The sequence below is a fragment of the Balaenoptera musculus genome, chromosome 13 (assembly GCF_009873245.2).
Source record: "Balaenoptera musculus isolate JJ_BM4_2016_0621 chromosome 13, mBalMus1.pri.v3, whole genome shotgun sequence".
Lineage (NCBI taxonomy): Eukaryota > Metazoa > Chordata > Mammalia > Artiodactyla > Balaenopteridae > Balaenoptera > Balaenoptera musculus.
The window spans coordinates 19,561,728-19,575,187 of record NC_045797.1 but is presented as its reverse complement, the minus strand read 5'-3'; the positions used below and the strand labels follow the sequence as shown (position 1 = coordinate 19,575,187).

General features: G+C 35.3%; 1 protein-coding gene across 1 annotated transcript in view; it reads left to right on the top strand.

Moving 5' to 3' along the window:
• Positions 1-13,460, top strand: part of CTNNA2 (catenin alpha 2) — a 1,049,409-nt gene that overhangs the window by 1,011,504 nt on the left and 24,445 nt on the right. Inside the window, 1 exon segment of the mRNA XM_036873992.1 lies at positions 4,864-5,007. Within this exon segment, the coding sequence (XP_036729887.1) occupies positions 4,864-5,007 (144 nt within the window).

Genomic DNA, 13,460 nt, shown 5'->3' with positions numbered 1-13,460 from the left:
TGAATCAATTTACTTTCCTTCCTTCAGGTTTTAGAATTTTTTTCAAGTTTCAAAAGCCTCAAATTAAAAGAAGGAAGGCAAATACTTTATTGGTTAGCAATTAATGCCTTAGATTTTAGTTAATATTCTGAGGATGATTTGGCATCAAATGAATAGTAATATTTTGTGAAAACTTGGAAATTAGACACATGGGAGATACCTAGATGAGGGACAATGATTGCATATATCTTTTGATATCTGTGAAACACAGGCAAACCTATTTAAGATATACTGGTTTGTACCATTTTCCCATGAAACAAGTTCTAATTTTGAGATATTGTCAATATGTGATAATTGTCTGAGTTCATTCTAAGATGTTCTTTATTAATCTATAGTTTTAATAATTAATGTCTGTAGTAGTGTCTTAAGAACTACATCCCTCCCCCCCCCCCCCATTTTTAAGTAGTTTTGGATATGTGAGAACAACCCAGATCTATCTGTTCCCTTCAGTTGAACCAAATAATTATGAGAAGCCAAAGCATTGAGTGAATACCTTTATTTAGACACAGTATCTGTAATTCATTTCCTCTTTTTTGGTTTTCCTGTATACACTTCAATTCATCAGCTCTAGTCATGAAATACATTATTTTGAACAGGTTACCTAAATTTATTTTTGTTGTTGTTGTTGTTGTTCCTACTTGGACATGCCTCAAGAGAAGATAAAATATGAATAAGTTGATATAAAAGATATAAATAAGTAAAAAAGACAATATGAATATTAAAACCATATACAAACATTATCTGGGAATTTCATTATTGATTTTACACAAACTTGCATGACCTCAGATGACTCAAAATAAAGGAAATAAAAAGACCCCCATAGCACAACTGAGACAGGAGTAATGTTTTTCTAGGAAAAGATCAGTGTTTCCATAATCCGTTCCTAATTTCTAACAACGAACAATCAGAGTTCAAAGAGCTGTATTTATTGCTCGTTCTCATAAGGATATTTTAATTCATTGAATTCAATGTTTCCATTGTGCTTCAACTATGTAAAATGCATGGTGCTAAATATTGGTTGGGTGACAGAATTCAAAGTTCTTTATCTCTAATAGCAAATACTTTTTGTGAAAAGGATAAATTTTTCCATCCATTGTGCTTTTGTTAGATTGTGGAGTCTATTGTTTTCATTTTTTCCCCATTTAGTTTCTCATTTACTGTTTAGCATTCTCAGCTGGAATAGCAGGGTGTCTGTTGAACTACTTCTGTATTCACTGTTTTTCTTGGTTTACTCTATTCTAGAAATAAAACTGTGTTTAACTTACTATTGTCTACATTCTGTCCCTACAGATTATGTCAAATACTTTCTCCAGCTTAATTTAAATGATTTATAAAATATGTCTTTGATCACAACCCTTAGAAGAGAAATACGTTCCGTGTTATGGCCCATGTATCTTACAAATAGGAAAGACTTCTGGATGGGCAATGTGAAGGATTTTTAGCTCAGATTTCTTTTACTGCTTCACAATACATTGTCTTACTCTATCTTGAACAGTCATTTTCCTTCTGGGCAATAAATATATTCAAATATTTCATCCTAATCTTATTTTCTTGAAGGCAAACTTAATTTAGACTTTAATCTTTTCTTTCATCATCAATACTGTATCTTATTTTATTGCTTTTCTCTGAATACTTTCATCTTTACAGATGCCTTGCTGATAATGAACTTGACTGGAAGTCTGGCTAGATGTTCTGTCAAATCTCTACAATCTGTCTCTTGACCTGTTTTATATGTTTTCCTTTGCAAATCTATTTTGCAACTGAAAGAGAATATCCTGGAGAAGTTCCAGGATATCAGATGCTGAGAAGTCAGCATCATCTTCTAAGGACCATGTACTCTTTTAAGCCCAAGGTTCTGTATGTGAGACACTATCTTAAGACAAACTCAAACATGATCTCTTTATCTGGGAACTCCCAATTCAAATCTGTTGCTATCAAATTAATCGTATTCTCTCTTACTGTAATATTTCTCTTTAATAATAACATTTTGGTCACAGTGCATGCCAACTGCCTGATTATGTCTCCCATGATAAATTACTTGGTAAATACATCTGTGGATTATTCTTTTGGAGTGTACAAATTATTCCACCTGACTTTTCTCAATCCTTTGCACTAAGAAGTTGAATTAAAACTATTTTGTTTCAACAAACAAACAAAAAGTTGAAACCAACCCTACATCTCTCTGGACCAAACAAAATTATAGCCAAGACTTCAATAACAAGGTCTCTTGACTGAAATCTTGCAATCACTTCATGTCTTGCTTTGAAGGGCTAACTCATCCATTTATGTGATGTCATAGGAAGTATGCATCAAATCCATAATTATAATAAGACTTAGTTTTCATAAAAAATGTCAAGAGGCTAGATCCTAAGAAGAGTTGGAAATTATTTGATCCAGGCATTGCATTCTGTGTCAAAGAAAATTTTGTTATTTTAACTAATATCATAACTATAGACATTATTGCAATCAATCATACTAAATTCACCTAAAAAGTCAGCACAGTTCACCGCTCTGCATCCATTTGATGCAGCCTAGTTTTGCATTGGGTTCCTGAAGACATGCTCCATTTCCAGATAAACAATAGGTAATTAATTAAAAATACCAATAGATTATAATCTAAGTCCACTTTGTTTTATTTCAATATTATAAAGTGTTTAACTCCATTTTATTTATTCTAATATCTTAATGCTGGCAAAAGTGTACCTCCTTTGTTTGGTAGTAAAAATTTTAAAGTGCTTATTGGAAGAATGGACAGCTGCATCATTAATCTTAAATAGTGACTTTTGTATTTTGTATGAAAGGTGAGATGACACAGATAAGTTTCTAATACATAATAATCATTTTTGAAACTGATTGATAAAAGAACTGGTAAAATAATAACACTTTCCCTACAATGAAAAATCAGGAGATGGCTAATTTCTAAAGCCAAAAAGGATTGTTATAAAACATAAAAAAGCAAGGATAAGCCAACTAGTCAATGATCTAATATGTAAAAATTGGAAGAAAATAGCTTTATAGGACAATTAATTGTGAAATTTCACACAATAAAAGCTGTTAAATATAGAATTTGAATTTAGACTTAGAATTATTGAACATAAAAAGAGAATAATTCAGCAAGGAGAATTATTGAACATAAAAAGAGAATAATTCAGCAAGGAAAACATACGCACAGTATTATTGCTTCTTCTAGTAAGTACTAAAAAACCCAAATATAGGAAAATTTTCAATTTCATTCTTGCTTCTCATATGCCAATTTTTTTTCTTTTTTATTGTCTTTAATTCTCTAAAGACATTCTTTAAATGCTTTTAACATTTATTTTGAAGTAAAAGATGGGAGTAATGTTGCCAAATTCATAATCAGTTTGAATTTAGTAGCTTCTGTGTTTCAGAATGCTCCCTAATCTACCAATTTTGTATAGTTTAAAATTATGATTATTTAATACACTTAGATATTTAGTGAGCTAAGAATGACAGGACTAGAGATAGAACTGTATTGGCTTAAAATGCCAGAAAAAAATCCAAATTAGGAATTTTGTTTATCTGCATACAGAAACAGGCTCTGGGCTTTACCCATTTATGATGCTGTGAATTGTAAGCTATTATTTTGAATCTTTACTAAAATATTTTCTGTGGAAAAAGGTTCACTTTTCGTATATTCCACTGAGCAAATAAAGATCTGGCTTCCATGTGGATGGTTTCAGGACCTGCTTGCTCTTCCTTTTGTTTTGTCATAATACTCACTTGACAACTTTGACCAGTTCAGTTTTTAAAGCTCTAAATCTACATTTGAAAAGAAAAAAAGACCTAGTGCTCTCCACATTTTTCTCCCATCTTGCCTGATTTCCAAAAAAAAAAAAAAAAAAAAAAAAAAAAAATTTGGAATCAGGCTTTAAACAAAGCTATAACGCTATGATTATAGCAGAACTGCATGTGACAAAAATGTTTGGTCACTGAGCATTACTGGGTCACCTAAATTTGACCTCTAAAAGTAGCATCGTAGTGGACCTTGTGATTGTAGCAATATTGCCATTTGATTTTTCTCCAGGTTTGAAGGTCGGATCTAATTATCACCTTTAGGTGTATGTTATATTTGGTACACATAGAAAAACTTAGTCAAGATTGTCAGTAATATTTTATGTCAAAAATAACATTTTAAGAGGTAGAAATTCCAAGGGTAGAACTAGACATTGGTTATTGGCTTATCTTTTAAATTGTGCCTATCACACAACTCATGCTTGAGTACAAAAAGGAACAGTAAAAAAGAATTGCCATTCTAGCAACAATGAGTGTGTTAATTCCTCAGTGAACCCAATGGAAGAGGTAAGTATCCATTTCGTACCATGTACTGGCTGAGTGTGCTGAGGCCGAGAGCTTGCTGAAGGTCACACAGCAGGGCAATGGAACTTCCTAGAAAGACATCTGACATTCCCCATGTACCGTTCCAGGCGTTAAGAGCTTCAGCCCTTGCTTTCTCTCTGGGTGATCTTCAATGCTTTAAATAGGGGATTCATCCCCTTTGAACCCCACTACAATTGTCCCTTACAATGCCTGACAATGCGGGATGCTGCTTCATCCTCCTTCTCCCAGACGGTCCATTTATCTGTTCAAGAGAGCCAATGAGGAATCCAAATGGCCGGACTGCTTAATATCACGGAGGCCCACCCATATCTCTTTCAGTACGTAATTCCTTCATAGGCCTCTTTCTCCCAATTACCCACTCCCTCTTCCACCTCCCTAATCCCTTCCCAATAGGGTACTTTTTTTTTTTTTTTTTTCTCTTGCTCTCTCTCTCACTCTCTCTTTTCTGTATCTCTCGGAAATCAGACAGGAGTTCAGAGCACTTTCACTACCTTTTATGAGGTAGATTGTGATGTCATAGATGGGGGCAGGGCTAGTCAACTTTCTACCCACCTCCCAACCTGTGCTGAGGGAGCTCCGATCGGGTGTGGAAGCAGTGATTCTTCCATGGTGAGTAACTTTGCTTTCTGATCTAACCTGTCGCATTGTAAGCATTAATTTTGAAAGCAGGGGGATGGGGTTTCAAGGAAGTAAAGATGTGACCAATCAAGCCCTCTTTACTTACTATTAACCAACTTTGGGCAAAGGATCTACTTATTTATTCTTTATTTAAGTCAAGAATTCCACAACACAGATGTACTCTTCAAGCATGGTCTAAACTTGAGAAGTTGAAAATGGTATTTTCATTCCTTTATTTCTCATTCTTTCTTCCCATTGGGACTGAAAGTCATTGCATATGTGGAATGAATCCATTCTGTAGTCTTTTAGTGAGCTTTCTATAAAGGAAGGCTAGTTAGGAAAGTGTATTCTTCTTCATTTGAAAGATTTCAGGGTCACAGAATATCCTTTATTAATGTTTAGCCAGAGAATCAGTCTGCTCTTCTAAAATTGTAGAGTAAAACTGTGAAGAAACGGATACATGAGAATTATCAACAAACTTGGTTCTGATATAAACAAATGAAAACTTTCAAATGCAAAAACTAAAATATTTATTAAAAAAAAAAGAGTCACCACTGTTGCAAGATTAAGGGTGCATCCATTTCAATGTGTCTCAACCAAATTTGCTACCTTTTTGTTACATGTCATAACAATGATGCTGGTTTATAGTATTTCTTGGTAAAGAGCTGTGAAAAACCACTGTTCTTTGTTTCCTTTGGGTTTCTATTATTACTGATTAATTCTTTTATATACCATAGTATTTAGAAGGAAAAGATCAACTGGAGTGAGTGTGTTCCTTCATTTTCCTTGTTCTCTCCTGGGTACCTATTAAAATGTCAACTTTTATATTAGAGGGCAAAGAAGGTTCATGGAGATGGTTACCTCTTTAAGGGATGTCGAAGCATCAGGGTGGGTGTTTTTAAAAAGGTTTGACCATCAGAATGTGAGGCCTGTTACTTTTCATGGGGTGGGATTAAAAGCATTCTAGTTTGAATCATAGGTATTATGAAATGTGTTAAGCAGGTCATTTTTTCAAATTCCTAGTTAACTAGTATGTATGGATATTGGTATTGGAGAATTGGGTTAGTTTAAAAGGAGGAGTCCTTTGTTTTTCCAATGTTCAAATGTTTTAATGGCCTTTAGATTATGCACATGGAGCATATATTAGATTACATTATCTATTAACGTTCAGAAAGAGAAATGCTACTTGTATCTCAGTCTGTATACTCCACACCAAATTTTCTGCTCAAGAAGATTGTATTAAATTGTTTATGTTTTACCTCCTTGCTAGATCTTAAGCTCAGTGAAGGGACCAAACCTCAGATAGTCAATGCTGTTTAGATTTGCCCCCAAATTTAAAATTCTTGGACACCATAAGGAGGAGTCCTTTCTCATCAGTAGCTCTTCTGTTACATGTAGAGCTTCTATCCTTCCCCCACAAGGGGTCTCCCCCTTTTCATTACCTGGGGTGGAGTGGTATCGTGACTGCTGAAGTTATTTTCCCACCTAAGCTTTCTAACCTAAAGAAGTGACTGTAACGGTAGAGATTTCAGGCACAATAAGGAGAAATAGAGTCATAACTGGCCCATAGGAAGATTTAGGTGATAATCACCTGCAGTCAACTTAATATTGCAATGTGGGTAACAATGCCAAAGTCTCATATGTTGGGTGATCCCTCTCCAAGCTCTGGCCTACCTTCCATTAAAAGTGCTAGACCCCGGAAACCCAGGTAGAAGTTAACTTTCAGTGCCAGAAAAATCCGATATTTAATCATAGCTCAAGTTTTTAATGTCTTTTGTCAACCCCTCATACAGCTGCCAGGTAAGAAATGCTCATATTTTACAAACCCTTGGAATACAATCATCTTTAAACTTCGTGAGTTAAGAATGGTTGTGTTGTGCGCTTGTGCAAATTCAGAGAATCTATCATGGAATGCATTGTGCATGCACTTGTATACACTCATGTGCATGTTTCACTTATAGTGGTGTTCAGTGTTTTTATATCCCTTTTGTATGTATTTGAATTATAATTTAAAATACATACATATATTGTGCTCCAAACAAAAGAGTGAGATAAAACAGAAGTTGCTTAATCTGGGGTCTGAACACTGGTGCACTAGTCCTATTTCTGTCAGTGGCTAATTAGGTAACTCAAAGTAAATTACTTAGATCTCTTGGGTCTCAGTTTTCTAATCTCTAAAATGATGACAGATGATTTAAAGGACATATTCTAAAGTAATCCTGCTCTAAAATTCTATCATAAAATGATATATTTTTGAAGAACCAGTTTATGGGGAAAAAAGATTGTATAGTTGATGAGACCTAATTTTTGTAGTTGACATACAGTTAGTTTTTCAAACTAGAAAGAAAATTTCAGTCCAAACTAGTCTTAAAATGTACTCTATATCTGATATAGTATTATTTGGTTAATGATGTTAGTGGGTCCTGTTCTTTTAAGTTGACAATATCAAGCCCATGATGATTAGCTGTGTGTTGATTTGGAAGACTGATTTGTTTTTTAACTCCATAATTTTATGTTATTCTGATTATTTGAGGTAAAGAAAATATCCTCATCCACTAGGTAATAGATGGAGCTAGGCCTCACTGGGACTCTCAAATTCAAAATGACTTATGTAGTATTGCAGGAATTCCCTTGCGTTGTTGGGAAGAGTTCATGAGTAGGGAATTGGTGGTTACTGAGCTATGTGCTATGAAGGATAAAAGACATGTAAGCCCTGGCTCCTACTCTGGACGAATGTGCAACCTTTTTGGGAGTCTGGACACATGTCAAGTGACAACTTAAAAGTGAAGACAGTAAGTGTCAGAGTGGTCTGGGGTAGACTGGAGTGTACTGGGAAGGCTTTGTGAGAAGCTGAGGTCTTCAGCTAACTTTGAACAGCATGGTTTAGATTTGTGTTGTTTGTGTGTACATAATGAGGGCAGGGAAGTATTTCAGGTCAGCAAGCCCACAGAACTGTAAATGTTGCAGAGGCTATCTTGTGTTTAGAAATGCCACGTATCGAAATCAAAAGTCTTTGCTAAGAGTCCAGCCCCATACCTTCCCAGAACCCCTCTACCCTTAATTATATGCTGACTTTATAATATATGAAGAGGAGGCGGCAAGTGACTGACTTGCAATAATTATTAAAATATAATCAGGCAGCTATTTTCTTAGTTACACAAGAGGTCACATGATCACTCACAGCCACAACTGAGGAAGAGAAATAAATAAAAGGAAGGAATTATGGACAGAAGGAGGCTCTAGCTCTGGGACATTGTGGTTTTCTGACAAAGGTGGAAATGGATTATCATTTGGACAATCAAAGGGATTATCACTGACAGGTTTAGAAACATTGGATGGTCATGGAAATGCCCATAAGCTAATGAGAATCTATGTAACCAGGGTGATTTTCCAAGGTCAATGGGAGTTTCTTGCACTGAATAGGAATCATGTCAGACTCTGCTCTCAAAAAGACAATGATTATGCAAGTCTCTTTCCCTAATCCACTTGGAAAGAGGTTATTGATTTGGGCATGACTTACCCAGTTTGACAAAGCACACTTAGGTCTGAAAGCCTCTCTGTTGCTTTAGATTCATAGATGATTTTCAGTGTATACTTTGTATCACTTAGAGGGCACTGTTTTTGTATTTCTTGCCATCCAAGTTCCTTCCAAGTTACTACTTTGGCCTTTCTAACAGACAGAAATTCTTTGAGTAGACCTGCTTTATTACTTATCCCAGATTCTAAGTACTTGGTTTATATCATCCAGTGAATGTTTTGTAATTTTCTATCATGACATAAAAATTAATTTCTAGAATATATTATCTCAGGAAATCACTTTCAAAAGCTAAATTGTCTACATGAGAATAATGAAGTAGTATGATCAAGGTCAGTTTTACAAAGCAAGGAGTGTTCTCTTAGAACTAATTTTCCCCAAAAAGTTGAAGCAGAACTTCCATAAATTTTTGTGGAACAATCTAGACTATTAAAGGAAGTCAAAGATATTACAATTAGGTTTGTCCCAAGAGAACAACAACAAGGATGGCAACTCTTCACCTCCTCCCCGGAAATGTCCCTAGGGGTAATTTTAGAAATAGAAGTTCAGTTACATTTATAATTCGACAAACATTTATTGAGTAAATAACATGTGATATTCACTGTCTTATGGATGGACATGGAAGTAGCAATGGAAAACAGACACATAATCAGTAACTGTGACAGATTATAATAATCACTCTCACAGAAATATATACAAAGTGATATGGGCATTCCTGTAGAGAAGGGGAAGAGGAAGCTTCATAAATGGGACAATGTCTTTGAGTGTTCACAGATAAATGGATAGGAGCTTAAAGTAGAGGAGGAGAGAAATGATTATCCCAGAAGAGGAACAGAATGTCCATAATATTGAGGTATAGATGTATTCTATGCTGACCAGACCTGAAAATGTCAGAGATGGCTGGAAAGATGGAGAAGAATCAAAGGTGAAATAAGAAAGGTAGGTGGGCACTGGATATCAAAGAAAATTTTATGACCTATTCTCATTTTAGTGAATGTCTCTCAAAATGGTCAGAGGATCATCTGCATGACAAATGCAGAAAGAGGTGGGAGGAGACTGTTGAAACGCAGAATCCTGGACCAGACTGCAGACCCCTTGAATCAGGACTGTAGGGAGTATGTAGGTTCTTGGAAACTGTAATTAACCCCACCTTTGACATGCCAGGTGATCCATTTTCACACCAAAGTTTCAGAATCTCTACAAGGCAACAGAATTGACTCATGGTTTCTATGTTCTTGGAAGAAGAATCAAAAAAAAATAGAATTAAAATATTAAGAATAAAAGATTTGGGAAAATAGGATAAAGGTAAGATGAGAATGTTCTTGAGAAAGTTGGTTTAAATTTCTGTTAGGTGTAAAAAACTTTCTAAGAATGGTGGGTTTTAAGTATAAAATATTACTAAGTGATGCTATTAAATATAGCTTGAAGAAAAGACATGCAACTATAAACATTTAAGGGACCATCTAGTTCTTTCATCATAATGGTCCAATGTAAGGAGTTAATAAGTTCAGAGCTAAGTTGTTCTATAGCTCCCAACTCGTGTCAAGAGAAGGGATAGAGACAACAGTGCAGAACAATATTTATTTCTGCTTGGTATTCTTTGGTAGAGCTATTTGACTGTTTTTTTTAAATATTAATTAGGTGAAGTCATTAAAAAATATTTATATATGTATATATTCCCATCGTGATGAGAAAAATCAAGTTTTCAAGCCAATGTAGGGTCTATGGTATATGTTGAAAAATATTAATATCATAAGTATATATTTCAATAAACAGTCTTTTAGAAGTGCTCATTTTTTTCTATATTTTTTTTCTTCATGGACAACAGCCATTATCCTACAACCACCAGTCTGTGTAGAGAGTTATACAAATGTTCAAAGAAGAGGGAGGCACTAGAGAGGTATTTTACATTTGACTAAGACATGAGAATGAACCCTGGTCTGGAAGAAGGTAGCCCTCTTATCACAGCAAGGAGGGTCAGTTCTGGATTTAACTCTCTAATTGCTTTGCATACAGTTCTCCTGTTCCAGATTGCCTGAATCTTCTCTGTTTTTTAATTTTAGAATTTCATTGTTTATAAGTTAAGAAATGATAGAGAATCTTGTTTTTTCTTCATATACATCTCTCTGCAAGTAATAGCAATAACTGCTTTGGTAGAGCTGGTGATACTGTCAAATTCTAGAAGAAGTTAATGGGTAAGATGCCAGTGCCTGCCATTAATTGAGCAAATTAGTTTCAGCATGTTGATTTAAAAGAAAAAAATGATTTTTTAAAATTCTTACAGATTTTTTTAAACCAATGGCATGTAGATCTGTCACTGGGCCTTTATTACACCAACCCAGCCAAACATAACCTTGGGTGGTTCTTAGAAATCTGCCACGCAAAATTATTTACCTTAAGGCCTAGCATTTTACCTGAGTAAAAACCAAGCCAGAGAACAGTGATAGCCACATGGTTTTGATGTCAGAGATCTGAAAAATAAGTTACAGAATATCATGTTCTCCCAAGTATGATGAGAAGCCATTGGACTGACCTGACCGTGTGGCTGACAGGGTCTTGGTGCTCTGGACTAGTGTCAGGCCTAAGTCTCTTAGGTGAGAGAGCCAAGTTCAGGACCCTGGACCACAGAAACCTCCCAGCCCCACATAATATCAATTGGTAAGAGCTCTCCCAGAGAGCTCCATCTCAACGCTAAGACCCAGATGAACCCAAGGGCCAGCAAGTTCCAGTGCTGGACACCCCATGCCAAACAACTAGCAAGATAGGAACACAACCCCACCCATTAGCAGAGAGGCTGCCTAAAATCATAATAAGTTCACAGACACCCCAAAACACACCACCAGATGCAGTCCTGCACACCAGAAAGACAAGATCCAGCCCCACCCACCCGAACACAGGCACCAGTCCCCTCCACCAGGAAGTCTACACAAGCCACTGAACCAACCTTACCCTCTGGAGGTAGACACCAAAAACAACAGGAACTACGAACCTGCAACCTGGAAAACAGAGACCCTAAACACAGTAAGTTAAACAAAATGAGAAGACAGAAAAATACACAGCAGTTGTAGGAGCAAGGTAAAAACCCACCAGACCAAAAAAAAAAAAAAAAAAAAAATGAAGAGGAAATAGGCAGTCTACCTGAAAAAGAATTCAGAGTAATAATAGTAAAGGGGATCCAAAATCTTGGAAATAGAATGGAGAAAATACAAGAAACATTTAACAAGGATGTAAAAGAATGAAAGAGCAAACAAAAAATGATGAACAACACAATAAATGAAATTAAAAATTCTCTAGAAGGAATCAATAGCAGAATTATGGAGACAGAAGAACGGATATGTGACCTGGAAGATAAAATAGTGGAAATAACTACTGCAGAGCAGAATAAAAAAAAAGAAAAAAAGAATGAAAAGAATTAAGGACAGTCTCAGAGACCTCTGGGACAATATTAAACACACCAACATTTGAATTATGAGGGTCCCAGAAGAAGAAGAGAAAAAGAAAGGGTCTGAGAAAATATTTGAAGAGATTATAGTTGAAAACTTCCCTGACATGGGAAAGGAAATAGTCAATCAAGTCCAGGAAGAGCAGAGAGTCCCATACAAGATACATCCAAAGAGAAACATGACAAGACATATATTAAACAAACTATCAAAAATTAAATACAAAGAAAAAATATTAAAAGCAGCAAGGGAAAAGCAACAAATAACATAAAAGAGAATCCCCATAAGGTTAAGAGTTGACCTTTCAGCAGAAACTCTGCAAGCTAGAAGGGAGTGGCACGACATCTTTAAAGTGATAAAAGGGAAAAACCTACAACCAACATTACTCTACCCAGCAAGGATCTCATTCAGATTTGATGGAGAAATTAAAACCTTTACAGACGAGGAAAAGCTAAGAGAATTCAGCACCACCAAACCAGCTTTACAACAAATGCTAAAGGAACTTCTTTTAGGCAGGTAACACAAGAGAAGGAAAAGACCTACAAAAACAAACCAAACCAGTTAAGAAAATGGTAATAGGAACATACATATTGATAATTACCTTAAATGTAAATGGATTAAGTGCTCCAAACAAAAGACATAGATTGGTGGAATGGATACAAAAACAAGACCCGTATATATGCTGTCTACAAGAGACTCACTTCAGATCTAGGGACAGATACAGACTGAAAGTGAGGGGATGGAACAAGATATTCCAAGCAAATGGAAATACAAAGAAAACTGGAATAGCAATTCTTGGATCAGACAAAATGGACTTTAAAATAAAGAATATTACAAGAGACAAAGAAGGACACTACATAATGATCAAGGGATCAATCCAAGAGGAAGATATAACAGTTGTAAATATTTATTCACCCAACATAGGAGTACTTCAATACATAAGGCAAATGCTAACAGCCATAAAAGGGGAAATCGACAGTAACACAATAATAGTAGGGGACTTTAGCACCGCACTTTCACCAATGGACAGATCATCCAAAATGAAAATAACTAAGGAAACACAAGCTTTAAATGACACATTGAACAAGATGGACTTAATTGATATTTATAGGACATTCCATCCCAAAACAACAGAATACACTTTCTTCTCAAGTGCTCATGGAACATTCTCCAGGATAGATCATATCTTGGGTCACAAATCAAGCCTTGGTAAATTTAAGAAAATTGAAATCATATCAAGTATATTTTCCAACCACAACACTATGAGACTAGATATCAATTACAGGAAAAAAAATTAAAAAATACAAACACATGGAGGCTAAACAATATGTTACTAAATAACCAAGAGATCACTGAAAAAAACAAAGAGGAAATGAAATCACGATGACCCAAAACCTATGGGATGCAGCAAAAGCAGTTCTAAGAGGGAAGTATATAGCAATACAATCCTACCTCAAGAAGCAAGAAAA